General features: G+C 40.0%; 1 protein-coding gene across 1 annotated transcript in view; it reads left to right on the top strand.

Moving 5' to 3' along the window:
* The window catches only part of LOC120043955 (glutaredoxin domain-containing cysteine-rich protein 1-like), a 30,043-nt gene extending 12,925 nt beyond the window's left edge, over window positions 1–17,118 (top strand). Inside the window, exons 3-5 of the mRNA XM_038988551.1 lie at window positions 12,363–12,602; window positions 13,360–13,425; window positions 16,939–17,118. Of these exons, the coding sequence (XP_038844479.1) occupies window positions 12,363–12,602; window positions 13,360–13,425; window positions 16,939–17,118 (486 nt within the window). The remainder of the gene's footprint in view (window positions 1–12,362; window positions 12,603–13,359; window positions 13,426–16,938) is intronic.
* Window positions 17,119–27,121: the final 10,003 nt, after the last annotated feature.

A 27,121-nucleotide genomic window follows, 5' to 3' on the forward strand; every position in this document is an offset into this window, starting at 1 on the left:
CCCTCTCAGCAAGGATCTCAGGATATACAGTCAATCTCTCTCTGCATTCTCTCCTCTGAGCAACAGAACACTGGCTTATATAGCTTCAGAAGGAATCTAATTGAAGACAGGGGGCGGGGTCAGCTCTCCAATCATCAATTCGGGCCGACCAATCAGCTGCTTGGGGAGAATTTCAGGAAGCCATTTCCTTAAAAACACACACTCAAATATACAAACTACAACACAGAAACTGGGGAACGTAACAGGTATTGTGTGTAGATTGATGAAGTAAAAAACATTTATTTAATCCATTTAGAATAAGGTTTAACATAACAAAATGTGGAAAAAGGGAAGGGGTCTGAATACTTTCAGAATGCACTGTAGTAGGTTCTATGGATGGTCTTAAACTGCAGTAATTTATGTCTGAGATTAAATGAACATGACTGGGCATTCTAACATATCTGTATCCATTCATCATCATCAATAGTGCCCTCCCAGGTCTTCCTAACATTTTTGTTTGACATGTTTTGTGTCATCGTGAAAAAACTCTATCATCCATTGATACAGTTTGGAAATCAACTTTAGAGGTTTGTCAGATTGCCTTAAAATAGTTTCTATCTTTGAAGCCTCTTGCTTGCCAGTGATTGCTGCACAGAGAGAATAAAGTGTTGTATCGGCAAAAGTTCACCTCTGCGCTGTCACAGGCTGGCTTCCCTGGCTGCCTGACCCTGATGAGACCCTTGTCACCATCTGATCCGCCTCAGATGAGGCATGACAAAGAATTGCCTTGGTGTACATTTATACATTATATTATCTATGTATTGAATCAGTGGTTCAATAATTAAAATTACCTTTTATTCACAGATCCCAGACTGTAGCCTACCCATCAACTCAAGATGGAACTTTGTATCCAGTCACTGATTGTTATAATATACTGCAACATTCACCTGAGCTCTGGAGACTGGTCTTTCCTGGCTGTCTGACCCTACTAACTAACTAAGTAATCACACATAATTACATAAACAGGATAGCTTACACATTGATTACTACATAAATCAATGAAAAGTCCCTAGTGGACTAACCCGATATGATGGCTTGTTACAAAATGAAAAGGGAGGGGCATGTAAGAAAGAGCGGGAGAAGAGACAAAGTACTTCACTTATCGTACATACAGCTGAAAAATACGCTTATCGTAAATATGGATCTTTAGCACCCCAACAACAGCTCATTCGGATTTAGAAATGCAATGTACATATTTACGATTGTATGTCTTAGTTGTCTCTCTGTTGAAATCGCCGGTCCATCTTCTGAGAGTAGTTCGACAGAAGTCTCTGGTTTGTCCCCAGAGGTCACAATGTATTTTGTAGTTGTAGCTTCTCCGTCTCGGACTGTCTGTTAGAACAGATCTTCCAGAGGAAGTGTTCGTTAGAATGGATTTTTCAAAGTACCACCCGGTGGTTCTCGGTTGAGTTTACTAGACTAAAGTACAATACTTAAACAGCTGCAGATTGAATGTTCCTGTGTCGTCTTCTTCTTGGAGAGAGAGTTTCAGAGTTTCTAACCATTTCATACCTTTCAGCTCACGCTGTTGGTCATGCTGGTCTAATGTAGAGTCTAACCATACTGGCCCCAATGGTTGATTATTCAGGGCACAGCTAGAACCATTTTACACACCCCGTAGCAACCCGGCAATGTACTGGTCTGATGTGAATTTCGTCACAGATCCATTTATATACTAGAAAAAGGGTGGTTCCATAACGTTTGGCATAATGTCTGTGCTTACATGGGCGTGGTTACTGACTGGATAAACTTCATATGAAAAACCCTTTTCTCATTTAGAAAGCTAAGATCACATTTCATCTTCTCACAAATAGTTTCGTATTTAATCATATTACACAACATTTAGATGTTAATCTGATAACTGGGAAATATGCACATTCAGAGATACATGTTGTTCTACTGTCCTTAGTTACATCACAAATGAGTCATGAATTGGACATGATTGTTCTTAAAGTCCACACCAACCATTTACCCACATTATTTGTGTTAGGAATATTGTGTCATTCTCCACTTTTGGATGTCATCGTTTTGGCAGGAGGAATCTCCTTGTAACAAAAGGGTTATTTCCTCTCAATCCTGCAGAGCCCAAAGGCAAAGTTTCCACAAAGTATTGTGGGAAGGGGGGGCGGGTGATCTGGCGCCTATGATCCTCTCCCCAGAGGGCAAGTCATGACCGTCCCCCTCTGGTGGTTTCAATCTTGTGATTATCCTGCAAGTTGCAAACCAACATAAAAATGACCATGGGATGTCCTGGTTGGTGATCGCCGTTGCGGCCCCCCTCTGGTGATTGACCTGGGTAGGCTTTCTGAAAGCTGCAAAGCACCACAAGAATGGCCAGGGGATGTCTCGGTTGGTGATCGCCATTGCATCCCCCTCTGGTGGTTTACCCTGGCCTTCTGCCAACGGAGCAGTCCACCACCAGGATGGGCAGCGGATGTCCGGATTGGGATCGCCGTTCCGGACCCGTTGTGTGGTCGTCCAGGCTGGTGGATTTAGGAAGTAACTTGGGCAGATGTTAACAACGCACACACACTCACGAAATACATAATTACATTTCTTTCCCAAATGAGCGGTGTTGTTGCGCTAAGTGGTGGTTGTATGGGGAACGTGTTTATGGCTCTATCACTACCTAAGTGTCAAAGATAATGAAACGAAAAGGAATAAAAGCATAAACAAAAGATATACAAAATATAGTTATCCACCTTAAACATCTAATTGGACTGTATTCTGTATACGTCCAAGGTCTTGGCAAAATGACCTATGATGGCATTATCTAATGTCATATCTAGGATGTTTCTAATTCGCGTTGTGTTGCTTAGGGCACTATCCTAAGTTGATAATTACCTGATAAGTCTACAGCTGTAAGGCACCAGCTTCGGGCAGTCTACAGGGATGACTCTCTGTAGCTGTAGAGTCAAAGGCCTCAGAGTATATTTTCCACTTTACTAAGGCTGGTATTTTGCTCGGACCCTTAATTGATCCAAGCATAAATCCTCATTAAATGTTCCGTTGTACATGTGTGTTTATGCTTACACAAGCGCACATGCCAAGGGAAAGAACCAAGTATCATGGATGCCTGGAGGTTAGTAAGAATTGATGTTGACCTCGAGACATATGTTAAGGGGACCTGTAGCATTTTTACTACATGTCAATATGTCTTACACCATTGTAGTGGTGATAGGTATGAAGGAGTCTATTTCATAGCTATGTTATCCACGGAGGAGCTAACTTCACAACGGAAGTACTCCATAATCACTGAACCAGTCATACGCGGTCATGGTTTATGACTCCTAATAACTTTCCTCCTGAATGGAGGGTTCTATTTATTAGTGGCATGTGTGCTAACCATCAGAAGAGTGTTCTGGAGATTCCCTTACACGTGTTGTAATCTGAGTGACTACTAACTCCTCTGTCGCTGTTATCAATAGCAATTTGACTAGTGAGGTCTCTGACTGATTGTTGCTGAACTGACTGTGCTGGCATTGGTACTAGTACTCAGGGGGAGCAGTTATCCACATGATTAGAGCATCTTACTAGTTGCATTGTAGTTGAAACTACACATGGCAAGGAATGATTATTGTTGCCATTTGCTTTGGAGGTGGAAAGTCCACTGGACTTCTTTTACGACCAGTGTGATACACCTCAGTAATATTTTAAATGTGTTCGGCAGATAGCCTAGTGGTTAGAGCGTTGGGCCAGTAACCGAAAGGTTGCTGGATCGAATCCCTGAGCTGACAAGGTAAAACTGTCGTTCTGCTCCTGAGCAAGGCAGTTAACCCACTGTTCCCTGGGCACAGAAGATGTGGATGTTGACGAAGGCAGCCCCCCACTCCTCTCTGACTCAAATGCGGAAGACACATTTCAGTTGAATACATTCAGTTGTACAACTGACTAGGTATCCCCCTTTCCCTTTCTAAGGTTATCCCTGCCGAGGGGTCTGTCTGCTCCTCTCTGTTCTCATGGGGAAGTTTACAACTAGATTTGTTTCCTGCGGCCTCAAATTGTGTTGCACGTAGTCTCGACCTCCCCCACCAGCGGTTGGTGTTAGTATCTGAGGCACAAACAAAAATATCGGACCCTATGTACGAGTTGTTAGCAGTCTTGTTATTAGATTTGCTGTAACCTTTCAACCAAGTCTCCTGATGTTTGTGCTTCAAACCACTCAGCGGCTGTCAAGGCCTGTCAGTCACCACAGTGTCCGCGTGTGGCAACCTCTTCAGTACCTGCTAACTGAGACAAGGATATCTGTCTGTGATATGGCAAAGTGTTTTACCAGTAGGAGTCATCGGGTCAGTTGCGGGAGTGACGCCGTTAGTGTCATTGTAAGGGGTGACAGACCCCCACAAAGCGGAAAATGTATCAGTTTATTACTGAGCAAGAGAAGAGAAGTTTATCTCAACTACAGTATTGCACAACTTCAAGGAGGATGTAAGTTGCTCATTCACAGAGACTGCTGCCTTGAAATTGTTGTGGAAAATCGGTTCAAACCATAACACTTACAAGAACTTGTAAATTCAAATAGACTTTTAATACAATGTATCACAAGCCGGAACGATCCGCGGATCACACACCTTCCCAGAGCACCGGCTCTCTCTTTATACACATCCACACACATTAGATCATTACATACATTAATTAAATTACTTCTCCTATGGTCATCTGCCACCATTATCCTTCATTTCAGGCTTCCTGCTTGTCTACGCCCAATAACGCCTGTATTCGCTCTTGATTAGATTATAATGGAGGCAGGACCCTCTTGTCTCCTAAAATTAATGAAGGTCTCTCTTACCCTAAGCACTTATGGCCTTTCCTGTCTATTTTATCTGCATAATGGTGTCCTGCTCTTTCCATAAATGCGCTTTAAAGCACGTATGACTTTGGCCATCTGCTAATCTTTGGTTTCCTGTGTTTACCAGAATGGCAAATGCACTCATGTCTGCCTTTTTCTACTATTTTCTAATGTACACCTGTCTATTGTTTAATAGTGTGATATCTACCTACATATGTAACAATTACTCCTACAAAATCAGGAAAAGAATGGTCAATCAGGTTTGCTGATGAATTGTGTTGAGATATCGTAATATCTCCTTGGATCGGATTCTGCACCAAAAGGTTTCGAAAACATATTTTTCCCAAGGGGTGCTGTCGACAGATACCCCTCGTGGATGACTGCATTGCAGCTAGCGTTAGCGGAAGACAGTGTGGTCAGTGGAGAAGGCACTGTGACCATACGTGGTTGGTTTTCCAATCCATCAGTGGGAGTAAACAATCCATCAAGTCTGCTCCGAAAAGCAGGGGTTCAGATTGATAACATACACAGGATCTTTAATTTAAACGAGAGGCTGCCTGGATCTTTCATTTAAAGACCCTTGCTCCCTTCGGTCTCAACGTAGACTTTGATCTGAAGCCATTCTTGTGATTCTTGTGATTTCGCTATTGTAAATGTTTGTAGGCTTACGTAGCCAAATTGTATGATCGTACGCTATCCATTTATTGTTTTTGTATGTTATTTTAATATATGAGAATTAGCCAATGATATCAGGCCACACCTGGCCATGATTACAGACACCTGTGTGTGTCTTTTGACACTATATAAATTAGTCATCTCGCAGTGTTTGTCATTATACCCTGATGAAGACAGCTTGTCTGTCGAAACATTGGACATAAATATTTTTGCATCTGAGCTCCTAGAGTGTTCTTTTAAGTGTTCTACTCTGCTAGCCAGCACCTCGCCTACATAGGTGTGCGTTTCTTAATCCTCTAGAACACACATAGGGTGAACAAGCGATACGTCCTGGAAGTGTAGTTTCAGCATGAATCTCAATGTGAGAGAAGAGGTAGTCTGGGTGAAACCTCGAAGTGTAGTGTTGCATCGTTCCACTTTTAACCAACGTTTAGTTGGCTTCAAAGCCCATTTGAGATCATTGAACAATGTTTGAGAGATGAGCGATATTGTCGAGCCCGAATCAATTAGCGCATGACGGGTTCAGTAGTCTTCCAGGACTGTTTCCAGGTATGGCTGTTTTGAGTTTTGTTTAGTGGACACATTCCCCACAAAGTGGAGTGGTTGTTCGCAACGACGTGATGTGTCATTTCTGTTCAAGGTGAAAGCAGATCGATTTATCGGGTTTTGAGTGGACTTGGCTTTTGCAAAGCTTTTTAACTTTTTCTTCGAATGTTGTGCGTCATCTATAAACGCTCCAATACCTGATAATGCATTCTCTAACTGGAGTGTGTGCTCCTGGTCAAACTTCAGGGCTCTTAGCGTTGTGTACTTTTGATGCCTCAAAAGCTGTGCTCGCAAGCTCTCTGAGTTGTAAAATAGGAAAGCCAACGTGGGCTGTAGGGCCCAAGTAGGTAAGGAAGGTGGGATACATGTTTGACAGAAACATTTGTTTGAATGGTAACAGCTCTTCCATTCCTATTTCAGTGAGTAAGCTGTAAGAAAGGTGAAAGAAGCCTATGATAGTAAGCTTGTGAGTGTTCATTCCGAGCTTGTTTGACAGTGTTAGTCAGGGAGCTATCGTATTTGCAAGTCGCAGAACCCCTGAATTCTAACCTCAAAGCTCTGGCAAGTTTAGCGTAGTCATTTTTCACGTGTTTCTGTTGCAGACAAATTAACTTTTTAGGGCTGCAATCCCGTTAACAAGAATAATTAACTTTTTAGGGCTGCAATCCCGTTAACGGGATCGACATGACAACAGCCAGTGAAAGTGCAGGGCGCCAAATTCAACCAACAGAAATCTCATAATTAAAATTCCTCAAGCATACAAGTATTTCACACCATTTTAAAGATACACTTCTTGTTAATCCCACCACAGTGTCCGATTTCAAAAAGGCTTTACAGCGAAGGCACCACAAACGATTATGTTAGGTCACCGCAAAATCACAGAAAAACACAGACAAACAGTCATTTTTCCAGCCAAAGACAGGAGTCACAAAAAGCAGAAATAGAGATAAAATGAATCACTAACCTTTCATGATCTTCATCAGATGACACTCATAGGACTTCATGTTACACAATACATATATGTTTTGTTCGATAAAGTTAATATTTATATCCAAAAACCTCAGTTTACATTGGCGCCATGTTCAGAAATGCCTCCAAAATATCCGGAGAAATTGCAGAGCCACATCAAATTACAGAAATACTCATCATAACCTTTGATGAAAGATACATGTTTTACATAGAATTAAAGATACACTTGTTCTTAATGCAACCGCTGTGTCAGATTTCAAAAAAGCTTTACGGCAAAAGCACAATATTCAATAATCTGAGAACAGCGTTCAGCCACAAAAGGAAGCCATACAGTTACCCGCAAAATTGTGGAGTCAACAAAAGTCATAAATAGCATTATACATCTTCACTTACCTTTGCTGATCTTCGTCGGAATGCACTCCCAGGACTCCCACAATTTTTGTTAATTTTGTTCTAGTGGAAGCTGTAGTAAGTGCAAACTGACCCATATCCCACTGTGTATTTGATAGGCGATGAGTTGAAAACCTCAGATTTCCCACTTCCTGGTTGGATTTTTTTCTCAGATTTTTGCCTGCCATATGAGTTCTGTTATACTCACAGACATCATTCAAACAGTTTTAGAAACTTCAGAGTGTTTTCTATCCAATACTAATAATAATATGCATATATTACCAACTGGGACTGAGGAGCAGGCAGTTTACTCTGGGCACCTCTGGGCACCTTTTCATCCAAGCTTCTCAATACTGCCCCTGCAGCCATAAGAAGTTAACCTCGTCAAGTGTCTATTCGATGTTCGCTTCAAAAGCTAAAGCCTGTCAGAACCCGTAGAGTTCGGGTAGCCATCCAAGGCGTCCTCTATGACTGCTAGGAACATCTCAGTGTCGTTTGGCTGACCATATTATTCTGTGCCGAATGGCCAAAAGGAGAAGACTGAGTGACACATGATGAAGGCAAAGTATGAAACCTTCTTCCGACTTCACTCCTTTGAGTACCGAGCTCAGGTTGCTTGGTTGGGTAGTCACGCTGTAGCACGTGACCGTTCTGGAATTCCTCCAGATGGTACCTACGTGTGGTATTCTGCTGCATTGCAGAGTCCACTTGAGTACTTAGAGTACTGATTTTAGAAACGTGAGTGTCGCACTTGCTCCGTTCGGCCTCATACTTATCTGTCATGGTTTGCAGGTAGAGGTATTGAGTTCGGAGCAAGAGATTCAGTGATGAGATTTCCTCCGCTTGTTTAGAAATCAATATTTCCATCATCACCTTGATTTCTCTCATCATTAATTTGTTCAGCGACTTCAATGAGTTCTGCTGATTTGTCATCCAATTTAGTCATTGTGTTCATTAACTGATCGTCTTTGGTGTGCAGCATTTGGACTCGAACATTATTGCTTTGAGTAACGTTCACCAAAACTGCATGCATGTTATCAAATTGCGCGCTCCTGTTTGTAGATAACTTGACAGATGTATCTAGTTTGGAGTGGACTACATCGTATTTAGTTTGGGCTAAATCAAGTTGTTCCTGTAGAATACAATTTTGTTGAAGAGTTTGTGCTCGTTCATCGTCATAAGTATTTGCAATTACTTTTAATTATTCCGTTTTCAAACGCAGGTCCTCGGCTAGCAGAATATTTACATTTTCTGCTGTTGTCATTAGTTGCCGGTTCTCTCCACCTATCCCATCATATCAGTCATTTCTTGCTCGTGCTTCCGCTGAGCACTGCTGTTCTGGACCCATGCCAATCTTTGATGGTGATACATAAGGGCTAAAGTGGAGAGAACCTTTACAATGGCTGCGCCCGATGGTTGATTTTGGAGAACGTTTATCGCAATTTCTGCTGTTTTTCCGCTAATGGCATAGTTAGAGTTTGTATCGCTGATAAGGTCAGTGATAAATCCTTAAATGGGTGAGGATTCACCAATTAACGGGGGACTGGGAACCACCCCCTCTGACAGCTTGCACATTATTTAAAAAAACGTTTTTTGTTTTTTTCAAAGTTTTTTTTTTTTATTCGGTGGATGCTGCAAAGATGATTTTAATCTATTTAAAAACGTTAATGAACCATCAATACTGGATCAGTGACGTGGGAGTTGGACTCAATGAGCTTGCTAAAGCACATTTAATTCATTAATCAATGTTAACTTTACTTAATACCCATCCCGGATCCGGGATCCTCCTCATCAAACAAGCTGACTAGCATAGCCTAGCCTAACGGGACAGGGATATCATATAATATAATTTTCATGAAATCACAAGTCCAATACAGCAAATGAAAGATAAACATCTTGTGAATCCAGCCATCATTTCCGATTTTTTAAATGTTTTACAGCGAAAACACAATATGTATTTCTATTAGCTAACCACAATAGCCAAACACACAACCGCATATTTTCACCATGTTTCCACCGCATAGGTAGCTTTCACAAAACCGACAAAATAGAGATAAAATTAGTCACTAACCAAGAAACAACTTCATCAGATGACAGTTTTATAACATGTTATACAATACATTTATGTTTTGTTCGAAAATGTGCATATTTGAGGTATAAATCATAGTTTTACATTACAGCCACAATCACAAATAGCACCGAAGCAGCCAGAGTAATTATAGAGACCAACGTGAAATACCTAAATACTCATCATAAAACATTTCTGAAAAATACATGGTGTACAGCAAATGAAAGACAAACATCTTGTGAATCCAGCCAATATTTCCGTTTTTTAAGTGTTTTACAGCGAAAACACAATATAGCATTATATTAGCTTACTACAATAGCCTACCACACAACAGCATTGATTCAAGGCAACAGTATTGATAGCGACAAAACCAGCAAAATATATTAATTATTTCACTAACCTTCATAAACTTCATCAGATGACAGTCCTATAACATCATATTACACAATACATATATGGTTTGTTTGAAAATGTGCATATTTAGAGCTGAAATCCGTGGTTATACATTGTGAAAATGTAGCAACTATTTTCCAGAATCTCCGGATATATTTCTGACACTCACCTATTCTGACCAAATAACTATTCATAAACTTTGCTAAAAAATACATGTTGTATAGGAAATGATAGATACACTAGTTCTTAATGCAATCGCCGTGTAAGAATTCTAAAAATAACTTCAGTACGACATACAGCTTACGTTATAGCGAGACAGCGCCAAAAATCAATGCGGAAAACACAACAACACATTTTCGACAGAAATAGGAAATAACATCATAAATGGGTCCTACTTTTGTTGAGCTTCCATCAGAATCTTGCACAAGGGGTCCTTTGTCCAGAACAATCGTTGTTTGGTTTTAGAATGTCCTTTTTCCCTCTCGAATTAGCAAGCAAAACTAGCCAAGTGGCGCGAAGCTGTCCATCGTGAACAAACGCAGAGAACGGAACACGCCAAAACTCCCGAAAAAATTTCAATAATCTGATAAAACTATATTGAAAAAACATACTTTACGATGATATTATCACATTTATCAAATAAAATCAAAGCCGGAGATATTAGACGTCTATAACGAATGCTTTTCAGAAGCCAATACTGATGACCTTTCTGTGCCTTCCTGAACAAAGGAATTTGGGGTCATGTCATTCCAAGCTCTCTCTTTTGACCATAGATATACCTAGAAACCCCATTTCACCTCTCACAGCCTATTGACATCTAGTGGAAGGCGTATGAAGTGCATGTATACTAATAGATTTCAAGCAAATTTATAGGGAGGCCCTGGAACAGAGCCTCGATTTCAGATTTTTCACTTTCTGACAGGAAGTTTGCTGCAAAATGAGTTCTGTTTTACTCACAGATATAATTCAAACGGTTTTAGAAACTTGAGAGTGTTTTCTATCCAATAGTAATAATAATATGCATATTGTACGAGCAAGAATAGAGTACGGGGCCGTATAAATTGGGCACGATTTTTTCCCAAAGTGAAAATAGCGCCCTCTATCCTCAACAGGTTAAACTTCAGACAATAGCTAATATTTCACTTAAAACATTGTTTTTTTTATTTATATGTATAGGGGTAAGGTGACTAGGCATCAGGATATATGATAAACAGAGTAGCAGTACCATATATGATGATCGTATGCGACTGTGTGTTTGTGAGTGTAGAGTCAGTAAGAATGTGTGTGCGTGTTGTGGTGTGTGTGTGTGTGTGTGTGTGTGAGCAAATTAAGTGTGTGTCTGTTTGTTTTGGAGTGTCTGTGAGTGAGTATGTGTGTAGAATGTGCATACAGTGGAGTGTGTGTGGATGTGTATATTTAGGATCAATGCAGATATCTGTGTAGCCATTTTGTTAGCTATTTAGCATTCTTATGGCTTGGGGATAGAAGCTGTTTAGGAGCCTGCTGGTGTCAGACTTGTACCGCTTGCCGTGCAGAATCAGAGAGAACAGTCTATGGCTTGGGGATAGAAGCTGTTTAGGAACCTGCTGGTGTCAGACTTGTATTGTTTGCTGTGCGGAAGCAGAAAGAACAGTCTATGGCTTGGGGATAGAAGCTGTTCAGGAGCCTGCTGGTGTCAGACTTGTATTGTTTGCTGTGCGGAAGCAGAAAGAACAGTCTATGGCTTGGGGATAGAAGCTGTTCAGGAGCCTGCTGGTGTCAGACTTGTATTGTTTGCTGCGCGGAAGCAGAAAGAACAGTCTATGGCTTGGGGATAGAAGCTGTTCAGGAGCCTGCTGGTGTCAGACTTGTACCGCTTGCCGTGCGGAAGAAGAAAGAACAGTCTATGGCTTGGGTGACTGGAGTCTTTAACAATTTTCCGGGCCTTCCTTTCACACCACCTGATATAGAGGGCCGGGATGGCAGGGAGCTCGGCCCAAGTGATGCACTGGGTTATCCGCACCACCCTCTGTAGCACCATGCAATCGAGGGCGGTGCAGTTGCCATACCAAGCAGTGATGCAGCCAGTCAAGATGCTCTCAATGGTGCAGCTGTATAACTGTTTGAGGTTGAGGGCCCATGCCAATCTTTTAAAAGCTTGATGTAGTCATTGCATGCTAGAAATATTGGACCAAATACTACATTTTTTACTAAATTTAATACACTACAAGTGAATTTGTCCAAATACTTATGACACCTTCAAATTGAGGGACTAGATACATAAAGTGCATTCATATCTAACTGGTAAAACAGATATGTATGAAAATACTGTTAAATAAAAGGTGAGATTCTATACTGTCACCGCATAAAATATTTGATGTACAATCCAAAACGCTGGAGTAGAGCGGCAAATTAAATGTTTTAACTTCACTGTCCAAATAAATACTGTATGTAGGGGAGAGTATAAGGTTGATCACATACAGTATCTAATTTTTTGTGTGTTTTCCTTACAAGCCCGAGTTGACACTAGAATTTGGGCGGGTAGTGATCTACACCACCAGCTTTCGAGTAGTAAGGACCACGTTTGAGCGGTGTGAGTTGGTCCGGAAGATCTTTTCAAACCACAGGGTCAAGTTTCTGGAAAAGAACATAGCCCTGGACTGTGAGTATGGGAAGGACCTGGAGGAACGATGCAAGCGTGTGGGCGAACCTCCCTCTCTACCAGTCGTGTTCATCGATGGACACTATCTCGGGGTCAGAGATGGTCACTTGGTCATACAGTTCATTTTACAATTCCTGGGCCTGTATTCATAAAACATCTCAGACTAGGAGTGCTGATTTAGAATCAGTATGGTCTTTTATATCATAATGAATAAGATTACATGTACAGAGGGACCTGATACATCACTCCTACACTGAGACACTTTATGAATAATGTTGACATTTGAAATGACAAACGTCCTATTGTGAAACATTATAGCATGTTTTACCATTTAAAAGAAATGTACAATCCATCTCAGTGCTTGATTTGGGTAGGAGCTCACTGCAGCTGAGTACCGGCACGTCAAATTTTCAATTGATTGAGTTCCTGCACCTCTTATAGAAGTATTAGCTTCTAACCCGGCACAGCCAGAAGAGGACTGGCCACCCCTCATAGCCTGGTTCCTCTCTAGGTTTCTTCCTAGGTTTTGGCCTTTCTAGGGAGTTTTTCCTAGCCGCCGTGCTTCTACACCTGCATTGCTTTCTGTTTGGGGTTTTAGGCTGGGTTTCTGTACAGCACTTCGAGATATTAGCTGATGTACGAAGGGCTATATAAAATAAAATAAACTTGATATTAGCTCAAAAGTATAAACAGTACCGACACGCAAAATTTGTACCGGCCCTATTTCGGTCCAAGTCAAGCACTGATCCACCTTGATCCTATCGAAGTGTTATGAATATATTAGCTATGAAATTATCAAAGGTCTAGTACTGATATGATGCATCTTACACTATGATAATAACTTTACAGGGTGCTGAGAAAATATTGGACATGAATGAATCAGGAGAACTTCAGGATCGTCTGGCCAAAATTGAGGTAATTTTTAATCAACTACCACCAAACAGAGACAATATATTCAGTAATAACACAGTTATTAACAAATTCAATGTCATGTTTCAACTGATGCCTCTGATGCCTCAAATTACAAAAATAATCCAATATGTTTGCAATTAAATATGATTAAAATAAACAGAAATGAAACACAGGATAGGAAAATAGTATTGATCATTCTGATATACCATATAGGCCTACTCGCCGACAGTGATATGGCATCAATAATACATCAGTGAACTGACAAATGATGAATGGGCATCGATAATGGAAAGCTTGTTATTGATTCTGCATCCAACAAATTTGTTCACACACTGGTGTGAGGGTCATATCAAAAATTGGGGTTGTGTGAACTGAAGTGTTTCAAACAGAGCAAAGACACTGACAGACATACTACTGTGAAAAAGTTTTTGAAAGAGAGCAACCCGGCTCTATGTATTTTACTGGTTTGTGACTCATTGACACCGCCCCCGGTTAGAGGGGAATAAAGCAGACCAAGAGTTACCCCCACAGGAACTTTACAGTGGCTTGCAAAAGAATTCACCCTCCCTGGCATTGTTCCTATTTTATTGCCTTACAACCTGGAATAAAAATAGATTTTTTTGGGGGGGTTGTAATCATTTGATTTACTCAACATGCCTACCACTTTGAAAATCCAAAATATTTTTTCTTGTGAAACAAACAAGAAATAAGACAAAAAAACTGAAAACTTAAGCGTGCATAACTATTCACCCCCACAAAGTCAATACTTTGTAGAGCCACCTTTTGCAGCAATTACAGCTGCAAGTCTCTTGGGGTATGTCTCTACAAGCTTGACACATCTAGCCACTGGGATTGTTGCCCATTCTTCAAGGCAAAACTGCTCCAGCTCCTTCAAGTTGGATGGGTTCCGCTGGTGTACAGCAATCTTTAAGTCATACCACAGATTCTCAATTGGATTGAGGTCTGGACTTTGACTTGGCCATTCCAGGACATTTAAACGTTTCCCCTTAAACCACTCGAGTGTTGGTTTAGCAGTATGCTTAGGGCCATTGTTCTGCTGGAAGGTGAACCTCCGTCCCAGTCTCAAATCTCTGGAAGACAAACAGGTTTCCCTCAAGAATTTCCCTGTATTTAGCACCATCCATCATTCCTTCAATTTTGACCAGTTTCTCAGTCCCTGCCGATGAAAAACATCCCCACAGCATGATGCTGCCACCACCATGCTTCACTATGGGGATGGTGTTCTTGGGTGATGAGAGATTTTGGGTTTGAGCCAGACATAGCGATTTCCTTGATGGCCAAAAAGCAAATTTTTTGTCTCATCTGACCAGAGTACATTCTTCCATATGTTTGGTTAGTCACCCACATGCCTTTTGGCAAACACCAAACGTGTTTGCTTATTTGTTTCTTTAAGCAATGGCTTTTTTCTGGCCACTCTTCTGTAAAGCCCAGCTCTGTGGAGTGTACGGCTTAATGGGGTCCTATGGACAGATACTCCAATCTCCGCTGTGGAGCTTTGCAGCTCCTTCAGGGTTATCTTTGGTCTCTTTGTTGCCTCTCTGATTAATGCCCCCTGGTCCGTGAGTTTTGGTGGGCAGCCCTCTCTTGGCAGATTTGTTGTGGTGTCATATAATGGATTTAATGGTGCTCCGTGAGATGTTCAAAGTTTCTGATATTTTTTTATATCCAACCCTGATCTGTACTTATCCACAACTTTTCCCCTCTGTTTGGAGAGCTTCTTGGTCTTCATGGTGCCACTTCCTTGGTGGTGCCCCTTGCTTTGTGGTGTTGCAGACTCTGGGGACTTTCAGAACAGGTAAAAAGAGCTGACATATAAAAAGACTTAAAAAGAACCGTGAGGAGTGATGTTGAGTGAATTACATTATGATACTGGCAAACAAAAACCATCACAATAGTCAATAACCATACATCTTCTAAGAGAAACTTTAAGGATGATGGATTGGAAGTTTACAGTTACCGTTATATACTGAGATCACGTGACAGATCATGTCCCACTTAAATAAAGTCCACCTGTGTGCAATCTAACTAATTATGTGACTTCTGAAGGTAATTGGTTGCACCAGAGCTTGTGTAGGGGCTTCATAGCAAAGGGGGTGAATACATATATATGCACCACTTTTCCGTTTTAAATTTTTCATTTTTTTTTAAACAAGTAATTTTTTTCATTTCACTTCACCAATTTGGACTATTTTTGTGTATGTCCATTACATGAAATCAAAATCAAAATCAATTTAAATTACAGGTTGTAAATGCAACAAAATAGGAAAAACGCCAAGGGAGATGAATACTTTCGCAAGACACTGTATTTAAACCCACTGAGGAAGATGGACATGGGAATGAAGAGTGGTAAAAGTAGTGGTTCTGTTGAAGGAAATGAAGGGCAATGAATATACTGTACATATGATATCACAAGAGCAGTAATAAAGGACTGTATAAATTATATATAATCCCTGAACTAACTATTTAGAACAATATATACATGTCACAAAACTCACAACACACACCATCCCACAAGTCCAGAGATATGAGTGAATTGTTGATGGGCAGAGACAGAGATGCTGCTTGAGGGAGACTGAAAGTATTGTGTCACCTGTATAGGTCAAGAGGATGGGCAGATGTCCGGCCCCCTAGTAACATCCCTAGCAACGTATCGTGGCACAGGTCACACAGGTCAGGGAGAGTCTGAGAGGCAGGTTTATGGTACCCCCTAGACTCTCAGGCTCCAAGTGTGGGGGATGGGGAGTGGAATGTGCAGCTCAGGGTTGTGAGGTCACCGGCAGGGAATTCGTAACACCTTTCCTATCAGGGAAAATAACAGCAGAATACAAGGCCATGTTGACAAGCTTTCAAAGTAAAAAGCCCAATTAGGCATACAACGATGCACATAAACCCTTACATACACTACAGAACTATGCTAATTAGTTTTCAATTCAGCTAGTGGCATGACTTGTGTCATGGAATTATTGTAATCAAAAGGAGACTTTAAAATTTCTTCAAAACAATCAAACTTTATTATTTAATTACTGCAGTAATGGAGCTTGTCAACGACCCTTCCATAGGTGATTCGTTGAGAGCCCAACGAGCGGATTTGAGCCTTAGCATTTTATACCAAAGTCCATCCTCCTGGATGTTCATGACAAACAACAGATGTATGGAATGGGTCACTAATAATTCACAGCAGACAGTATCTGCTGTAAAGACTATTCTCATTGTGTAGAGACCAGGATCTGGCCCCCCAACTCCATACTGGAGCCATCTCCCCCTGGTACCCCAGTAAAGACACATTAACTCATTAGGCTTATCACCCAAAGACATAGTAAATCTTCTGTCAGTGTTAAATATCCCAGAGGCCCAATTTCAGTTCACACAGACACAATAGAGTTATAAGAACCCTCTATTCCGTTGCATAAACCAACCATTTGATGCAATTACAGTACTTTAACAATTTTGCTCTCACAATGATTGTTTGTGTGTGTGTGTGTGTTTTCCCCCCAGAGGGTACAGCACCCCCACACATGCCAGACCTGTGGGGGCTTTGCCTTCGTCCCGTGCCCCATGTGCCATGGTAGCAAGTTGTCAGTTTTCCGCAACTGCTTCACAGAGTCGTTCAAAGCCCTGAAGTGCACCTGGTGCAACGAGAATGGCCTGCAGCCCTGTTCCAGCTGCAGCCAATGATGACTAAGTGCCTGATCGAAATATCCCCCTTCCCCAGGCCCTTCACCAAGGCCACACAATGTATGGTGTCCATATTAGGACAGCCTCAGTCTCACTAGGACTTGTTTGTATTTCTGGCTGTCCTAATATGGACACTGTACGGATTGGACTGTGTCAGAGATAAGACTTGATTTTTCACACCATGGTTTATCCTCCATGGGAGATTGTCAATAAAATTGTGTTTTCAAGAAAATATAAGTCTTTAAATTGGTTTTTATCTGTGGCACATGTACACTTAGTTGATCAATTACACATTTTAAGTTTGAATTTTCCTTCATGATATGACATTTTCATCAGCCTGTCCTAAAATGTATCAAGCGCGTCATGGGACCTGGATTTGCCTTCTGATAAGCTGTCGTTACGGACGACTAATATCTCCGGCTTTGATTTTATTTGATACATGTGACAATATCATCGTAAAGTATGTTTTTTCAATATAGTTTAATAAGATTATTGACATTTTTTCGGGAGTTTTACCGTGTTCCGTTCTCTTCCGTTTGTTGACATGGAGAGATTCGTGCCACTTGGCTAGTGTGCTTGCTAAATCGAGAGGGAAAGAGTCCGTTCTAAATCCAAACAACGATTGTTCTTGACAAAGGACCCCTTGTCCAACATTCTGATGAAAGATCAGCAAAAGTAGGAAACATTTTATGACGCTATTTCATATATCTGTCGTACATGTGAACTAGTCGTGGGCGCCCAGCTTTTGGGTACTCTCTAGCTATACCGAAGTTGTATGTCGTAATGAAGTTATTTTTAGAATTCTAACACGGCGATTTCATTAAGAACTAATGGATCTATCATTTCTTATACAACATGTATTTTTTAGTTATGTTTATGAATAGCTATTTGGTCAGAATATGTGTGTCAGAAAAAGTGTCAGTAAAATATCCGAACGTTGTGGGAAATAGTAGCTACGTTAGCATAATGGGTAACCACTGATTTCAGCTCTAAATATGCACATTTTTGAAAAAAACATAAGTGTATGTATAACCTGATGTTATAGGACTGTCATCTGAGGAAGAAAATCAAGGTTAGTCAAAAATTATATATCTTTTGCCTGTTTGTTACGATCGCTTACTTTTGCTACTGGGAAATTGCTTGTGTTTTTGGCTATTGTGGTTACGCTAATATAACGCTATATTGTGTTTTCGCTGTAAAACACTTGATAAATCGGAAATATTGTCTGGAATCACAAGATGCCTGTCTTTCAATTGCTGTACACTATGTATTTTTCAGAAATGTTTTATGATGAGTAATTAGGTATTTGACGTTGGTGTCTGTAAATATTATGGCTGCTTTAGGTGCAATTTCTGACTTTCTGCCAAACAGGTTAACTTCTTGCGAATATAGGGGGTGCTGTTTCGACTTAGCATAAATCGGGCTCCAGATTAAACGGCTTCCTACTCAATTCTTGCTCGTACAATATGCATATTATTATTATTATTGGATAGAAAACACTCTCTAGTTTCTATAGCCGTTGGAATTTTGTCTCTGAGTGAAACAGAACTCCTTCTACAGCACTTTTCATGACAGGGAGTGAGATTTCAGAAATCTTGGCCCCTGTTCCCAGGTCGGTTGTAAAGTCCCTGTAAATGCTATGGAGAAACAAACACTGCCTACGTCTTCCTCTGGATGTCAGTACGTGGTGACGCTTTGAATGGAGTCGATTGCGCAATCAGGGCCTCTATAAAACACCAAAGACCGGAAGTAGCTTTCTTTTCCTGCCTGCGCCTGACGCACGATGGACATCGGACTTGCCTCCTTCCAAGCTGTTGTTTAGCCAGTAATATTTCTCCGGTCATGTTTTTACTCATTATAGGTGTTAAAAACATCATAAGGTAGTTAATTTTAACCGTTTTATAGCAATTTATATCCGTTTAGGGCGATTTTATGGCATTTCTGTGTGATGCACTTTGAAGAGCTGGGCACTTTTCGAGTGCATGGTGAACGTTAGTGGCCATTTCGACGGGACAAGAGGAGATCTTTCGACCAAAAGACGATTAGACCGGAGAAAGGATTCATTGCCCAAGATTCTGATGGAAGAACAGCTCATAGTAAGAACTATTTATGATGATAAATCGTGTTTCTGTCGAAAAATGTTAAACGCTTATGCCGCCATTTTGTTTGGTGTAGCTTCGCTTGGCGCAACCTGTATTGAAAAGTAAGGATAATTTAAAAAATGTAATTCAGCGATTGCATTAAGAATTAAATTGTCTATCAATCGCTGTCCACCCTGTATTTTTTAGTCAAGTTTATGAGTATTTATGTATAAGACTAGATCACTGTCTAATATGGCGCCCGACATTTTCTGACCAGCTTGGCTACTTTTCTCATTGTCTAACCATGATTTTGGTGGCTAAATATGCACATTTTCGAACAAACTCGATATGTATGTTGTAATATGATGTTACAGGAGTGTCATCTGAAGAATTCTGAGAAGGTTAGTGAAAAGATTAATACATTTTGGTGGTGATAATGCTATCGCTCTTTTTGCCGTGAATCAATGCTGGGGTAATGTTTGCACATGTGCTATGGTAATATAACGATTTATTGTGTTTTCGCTGTAAGACACTTAGAAAATCTGAAATATTGTCTGGATTCACAGGATCTGTGTCTTTCAATTAGTGTACGCTGTGTATTTTTAAGAAATGTTTTATGATTAGTAATTAGGTAATACACGTTGCTCTCTGTATTTTTTCTAGTCGAGTTGTGATGGTGGGTGCAATTGTAAACTATGATTTATACCTGAAATATGCAAATTTTTCTAACAAAACCTATCCTATACAATAAATATGTTATCAGACTGTCATCTGATGAGGTTTTTTCTTGGTTAGTGGCTATCAATATCTTTATTTGGCCGAATTGGTGATAGCTACTGATGCAGTAAGAAAATGGTAGAGTAAGAAAATTGTTGTCTTTTGCTAACAGTGGTTAGCTAATAGATTTACATATTGTGTCTTCCCTGTAAAACATTTTACAAATCAGAGATGATGGCTTGAATCACAAGATCTGTATCTTTCATTTGGTGTCTTGGACTTGTGATTTCATGAACATTTTATTTTATGATATCCCTGTAACTTTAGGCTAGGCTATGCTAGTCAGCTTTTGTGTTGGGGGGGATCCCGGATCCGGGTTAGGGAGGCGTTAGAGATTAACGCACGCTGTATGTCGTAGTAACGTTAACCTGTTAGGCGGGCTGTCCCGACATCGGTACACTTATGACAACATCCAGCTCTATTGCAGGGCGCGAAATTCAAAATCTATTTTTTTTTAAATATTTAACTTTCACACATTAACAAGTCCAATACAGCATTTGAAAGATAAACATCTTGTTAATCCAGCCAACGTGTCCGATTTTTAAAATGTTTTACAGCAAAAACACCACGTATATTTATGTTAGTTCACCACCAAATACAAAAGAGGACAGACATTTTTCACAGCACAGGTAGCATGCACAAAGCCAACCTAACTAACCAAGATCCAACCAAACAAACCTAGAAACAACTTCCTCAGATGACAGTCCTATAGCATGTTACACAATAAATCTATATTTTGTTCGAAAAATGTGCATATTTGAGCTATAAATCAGTTTTACATTGATGCTACCATCATAGCTACAGTCAGAAATAGCACGGGAGTAGCCAGAGTAAATACAGACACCAACGTCAACTACCTAATTACTCATCATAAAACATTTCAGAAAAATATATGGTGTATAGCAAAATGAAAGACAAAGATCTTGTGAATACAGACAATATTTCCGATTTTCTAAGTGTTTTACAGCGAAAACACAATACATCGTTATATTAGCTTACTGCAATGGCTAACACACAACAGCATTGATTCCAAGTAATCGGTAGCGATAGCACAGCTCGACAGATATATGAAATAGCATCCCAAATTGGGTCCTTATCTTTGTTGATCTTCCATCAGAATGTTGTAAAGGGGTCCATTGTCCAGAACGGTCTTTGTATGGATCCAGAACGAACTATTTCCCTCTTGAATTAGCAAGCACACTGGCCGTGCGGCGCTAACCTCTCCTTCTTGAAAAAATTCTTCCAACGCATCACGTCTAAAGTCCCGAATAAATTTCAATAATATAATTAAACTATATTGAAAAAACATACTTTAGGATGATATTGTGACATGTATCAAGTAAAATCGAAGCCGGAGATTATATTCACCTATAACGACGGTTTTCCAGGAGGCAATACAAGGTCCAACTTCGCGCCTTCGAGAAAAAAAATTATGGCGGACCTCTCACTCCAAGAGGCTGTATTCAATCCCTGAACGAGATATTCAAGTCCTTTCTGCTCTCACTTCCGCATGACACCCAGGGGAAGGCGTATGACGTGTTTCTATGGTCCCAAGTGACATGCCCTTTTATAGACAAGCTCTTGAAAAAAGACCTCGCATTTGGAAATCTCACTTCCGGATAGGAAATGGGCTGCAGAAAGAGTTCTGGTTCACTTAGAGAAATAATTCAAACGGTTTAAGAAACTAGAGAGTGTTTTCTATCCAATAGAAATGATAATATGCATATTGTACGAGCAAGAATTGAGTAGGAGGCCGTTTGAAATGGCCACCTCTTTCCAGGTTACTCAGTGCTGCCCCTTGCAGCCATAAGAAGTTAATTTAAAAAATCTAACACAGCGGTTGCATTAAGAACTAATGTATCTTTCATTTGCTGTCCAACCTGTATTTTTTAGTCAAGTTTATGATTAGTTAATGATTAGATTAGGTGCCTCTCCCAAGATTTCTCCCGACATTTTGTTGGCAGCTTGGCTACTATTCTCATTGTATAACCACGATTTGTGCCGCTAAATATGCACATTTTCGAACAAACTCTATATGTATTGTGTAATATGATGTTATAGGACTGTCATCTGAAGAAGTTTGAGAAGGTTAGTGAAAAAAATTATATATTTTGCTGGTTTATTCGTTATCGCTATTGTTGGCTTGAATCAATGCTGTTGTGTGGTTGGCTATTGTAGTAAGCTAATATAATGCTATATTGTGTTTTCGCTGTAAAACACTTAAAAAATCTGAAATATTGGCTGGATTCACAAGATCTTTGTCTTTCATTTGCTGTACGCTGTGTATTTTTCATAAATGTTTTATGATGAGTATTTGGGTAATTCACGTTGGTCTCTGTAGTTATTCTAGTTGCTTTGGTGAGAGTTATGATGGTGGCTGCAATGTAAACTATGATTTATACCTGAAATATGCACATTTTTTGAAAAAAACATATGCTATACAATAAATATGTTATCAGACTGTCATCTGATGAGGTTGTTTCTTGGTTAGTGGCTATTTATATCTTTATTTGGCCGAATTTGTGATAGCTACTGATGGAGTCAAAAACTGATGGAGTAATAAAAGTGGAGTCTTTTGCTAACGTGGTTTACATATTTTGTCTTCCCTGTAAAACATTTTAAAAATCGCCTTCCACAAGCTTCCCACAATAAGTTGGGTGAATTTTGGCCCATTACTCCTGACAGAGCTGGTGTAACTGAGTTAGGTTTGTAGGCCTCCTTGCTAGCACATGCTTTTAAAGTTTTTCTGCCCACAAATGTTCTATGGGATTGAGGGCAGGGCTTTGTGATGGCCACTCCAATAACTTGACTTTGTTGTCCTTAAGCCATTTTGCCACAACTTTGGAAGTATGCTTGGGGTCATTTCCCATTTGGAAAACCCATTTGCGTCCAAGCTTTAACTTCCTGACTGATGTCTTGAGATGTTGCTTCAACAGATCCACAACTTCCTTCCCTCATGATGCCATCTATATTGTGAAGTGCACCAGTCCCTCCTGCAGCAAAGCACCCCCACAACATGCTGCCGCCACCGCCGTGCTTCATGGTTGGGATGGTGTTCTTCGGCTTGCAAGCCTCCCCCTTTTCCCTCCAAACATAACGATGGACATTATGGCCAAACAGTTCTATTTTTGTTTCATCAGACCAGAGGTCATTTCTCCAAAAAGTATGATCTTTGTCCCCATGTGCAGTTGAAAACCGTAGTCTGGCTATTTGTATGGCGGTTTTGGAGCAGTGGCTTCTTCCTTGCTGAGCGGCCTTTCAGGTTATGTCGATATTGGACTCATTTTACTGTGGATATAGATACTTTTGTACCCGTTTCCTCCAGCATCTTCACAAAGTCCTTTTCTGTTCTTCTGGGATTGATTTGCACTTTTCGTACCAAAGTACGTTCATGTCTAGGAGACAGAACACGTCTCCTTCCTGAGCATTATGACAGCTGCATTGTCCCATGGTGTTTATACTTGCGTACTATTGTTTGTACAGATGAACGTGGTACCTTCAAGCATTTAAAAATTGCTCCCAAGGATGAACCAGAGTTGTGGGAGGTCTAAAAAAAGAAAATCCTGACATCTTGGCTGATTTTCCCATGATGTCAAGCAAAGAGGCACTGAGTTTGAAGGTAAGCCTTGAAATACATCAATAAGTACACCTCCAACTGACTCAAATGATGTCAATTAGCCTATCAGAAGCTTCTAAAGCCATGACAATTTTCTGGAATTTTCCAAACTGTTTAAAAAGGCACAGTCAACTTAGTGTATGTAAACTTCTGGCCCACTGTAATTGTGATACAGTGAATTATAAGTGAAATTATCTGTCTAAACAATTGTTGGAAAAATAACTTGTGTCATGCAAAGTAGATGTCCTAACCGACTTGAAAAAATGACAGTTTGTTAAAAAAATTCTCTGGGATATGTGGCGTCTCACCTAACCGACAGCCAGTGAAATTGCAGGGCGCCATATTCAAAACAACAGAAATCACATAATTAAAATTCCTCAAACATACAAGTATTATACACCATTTTAAAGATAAACTTCTCGTTAATCTAGCCACAGTGTCTAATTTAAAAAAGGATTTACGGCGAAAGCACACCTTGCGATTATGTTAGGTCAGTACATAGCCACAGAAAAACACAGCCATTTTTCCAGCCAAAGACAGGAGTAACAAAAAGCAGAAATAGTTAAAATTAATCACTAGCCTTTGATGATCTTCATCAGATGACACTCATAGGACTTCACGTTACACAATACATGTATGTTTTGTTCGGTAAAGTTCATATTTATATCCAAAAATCTGAGTTTAGGCGGGACTCTACTGTCTCACTTGGCCAAAGCCAGAGAAAATGCAGCGCGCCAAATTCAAATAAATTACTATAAAAATCAAACTTTCATTAAATCACACATGAAAGATACCAAATTAAAGCTACACTGGTTGTGAATCCAGCCAACATGTCAGAATTCAAATAGGTTTTTCGGCGAAAGCAAACGATGCTATTATCTTAGGATAGCACCATTGTAAACAAAGAGAGAGAAGCATATTTCAACCCTGCATGCGCGACACAAAACGCAGAAATAAAAAAATAATTCATGCCTTACATTTGATGAGCTTCTGTTGTTGGCACTCCAATATGTCCCATAAACATCACAAATGGTCCTTTTGTTCGATTAATTCCGTCGATATATATCCAAAATGTCCATTTATTTGGCGCGTTTGATCCAGAAAAACACCGGTTCCAACTTGCTCAACGTGGCTACAAAATATCTCAAAGGTTACCTGTAAACTTTGCCAAAACATTCCAAACTACTTTTGTAATACAACTTTAGGTATTTTTTTACGTAAATAATCGATAAAATTGAAGACGGGATGATCTGTGTTCAATACAGGATTAAAACAAACTGTAGCATGATTTCTGGTTACGCGCCTCTAACAAACAGTACACTTCACTCGACCGTCATTCTGAACAGGGCTACTTCTTCATTACACAAAGGAAAAACCCTCAACCAATTTCTAAAGACTGTTGACATCCAGTGGAAGCGGTAGGAACTGCAAGAAGTTCCCTTAGAATTCTGGATTCCCAATGAAAATCCATTGAAAAGAGAGTGACCTCAACAACAACAAAAAATCTGAATGGTTTGTCCTCGGGGTTTCGCCTGCTAAATAAGTTCTGTTATACTCACAGACATGATTCAAACAGTTTTAGAAACTTCAGAGTGTTTTATATCCAAATCTACTAATATTATGCATATCTTCTGGGGATGAGTAGCTGGCAGTTGAATTTGGGTATGCTTTTCATCCAAACGTGAAAATGCTGCCCCCTATCCTAGAGAAGTTAACAAGAAATTTGTGGAGTGGTTGAAAAACTAGTTTTAATGATGCCAACCTGTCCTCGTCAACACTCACACCTGCGTTAACCTTTTCTCAATAGGGGGTGCTGTTTGCACTTTGTAATAATTTCGTTCCCAAATTAAACTGCCTCGTACTCAATCCTTGCTCGTACAATATGCATATTATTATTACTATTGGAAAGAAAACACTCTCTAGTTTCTAAAACCGTTTGAAATATATCTGTGAGTAAAACAGAACTCGAGTTGGAGCAATTTTCCTATGAGGATGTGAGAATGCTGAAATCTGCAGGCTGTTCTGAGGTCAGTTTATTAATTTGCATGTCTTCTATTGGTTGAGATGCACTGCATACGCCTTCCCCTGGATGTCAGCAAATAGTGAGAATTGGAATGGAGTTGCTAGGCAGATCTGAGGCCTTATAAATGGGCTGGCAACGTGGGGTCCTTTCTTTCTTCCCTTCGCCATGACGCAAGACAGACCTCAGGATGGCGTTCTAGAAAGCTCCCGTTATAGCCCTTAGATATATCCGGCTCTGATTTTATTCGATATAGGTGTTAAAGACATCATAATGTTGTTATTTTAAACCGAGTTATATCAGTTTATATCAGTATATTGCGATTTTCGGGTATTTAATTGTGCTGCGTTCTAGGGAGTTGGGCACGTCTGGCCCACATGGCTAATGTTTACTGCTAATTCCAAAGTTGAAGGCTACAATCTACAACCGAGCAACGATTCTTTTGGAAAAAGGACAACTTGCACAAGATTCCGATGGGAGCTCATCAAAAAGTAAGAACTATTTATGATGTTAATTCGTTGTTCTGTTGAAAAATGTAAAACTCATATTCCGCCATTAATTTCGGTGCGGTCTCGCTTTAACGCACGTTGTATGTCGTAGTAACGTTAATTTTAAAAATCTAACAGCGATTGCATTAAGAACTAATGTATCTTTCATTTGCTGTCCAACCTGTATTTTTTAGTCAAGTTTAAATTTAGTTACTGATTAGATTAGGTGCCTCTCCCAAGATTTCTCCCGACATATTGTTGGCAGCTTGGCTACTTTTCTCATTGTATAACCACGATTTGTGCCGCTAAATATGCACATTTTCGAACAAACTCTATATGTAGTGTGTAATATGATGTTATATGACTGTCATCTGAAGAAGTTTGAGAAGGTTAGTGAAAAAATTTATATCTTTTGCTGGTTTATTCGTTATCGCTATTGTTGGCTTGAATCAATGCTGTTGTGTGGTTGGCTATTGTAGTAAGCTAATATAATGCTATATTGTGTTTTCGCTGTAAAACACTTAAAAAATCTGACATATTGGCTGGATTCACAAGATCTTTGTCTTTCATTTGCTGTACGCTGTGTATTTTTCATAAATGTTTTATGATGAGTATTTGGGTAATTCACGTTGGTCTCTGTAGTTATTCTAGTTGCTTTGGTGAGAGTTGTGATGGTGGCTGCAATGGTAAACTATGATTTATACCTGAAATATGCACATTTTTCTAACAAAACATATGCTATACAATAAATATGTTATCAGACTGTCATCTGATGAATGTAACGCTTGTTCTCCTCCTCTTCGTCCGAAGAGGAGGAGTAGGGATCAGACCAAAATGCAGCGGGTTTTGAGAACATAATGAATTTATTCAACCACGAAGACGAACACGAAACAACACTTGGAATAATTACAAAATAACAAAACGAACGAAGACAGACCTGAAATAGAGAACTTACATATAACACGAAGAACTCACGAACAGGAATAGACTACAAACAAAACGCTACAGTCCCGTGTGGTAC

Source organism: Salvelinus namaycush, chromosome 3 (genome assembly GCF_016432855.1).
Source record: "Salvelinus namaycush isolate Seneca chromosome 3, SaNama_1.0, whole genome shotgun sequence".
NCBI lineage: Eukaryota > Metazoa > Chordata > Actinopteri > Salmoniformes > Salmonidae > Salvelinus > Salvelinus namaycush.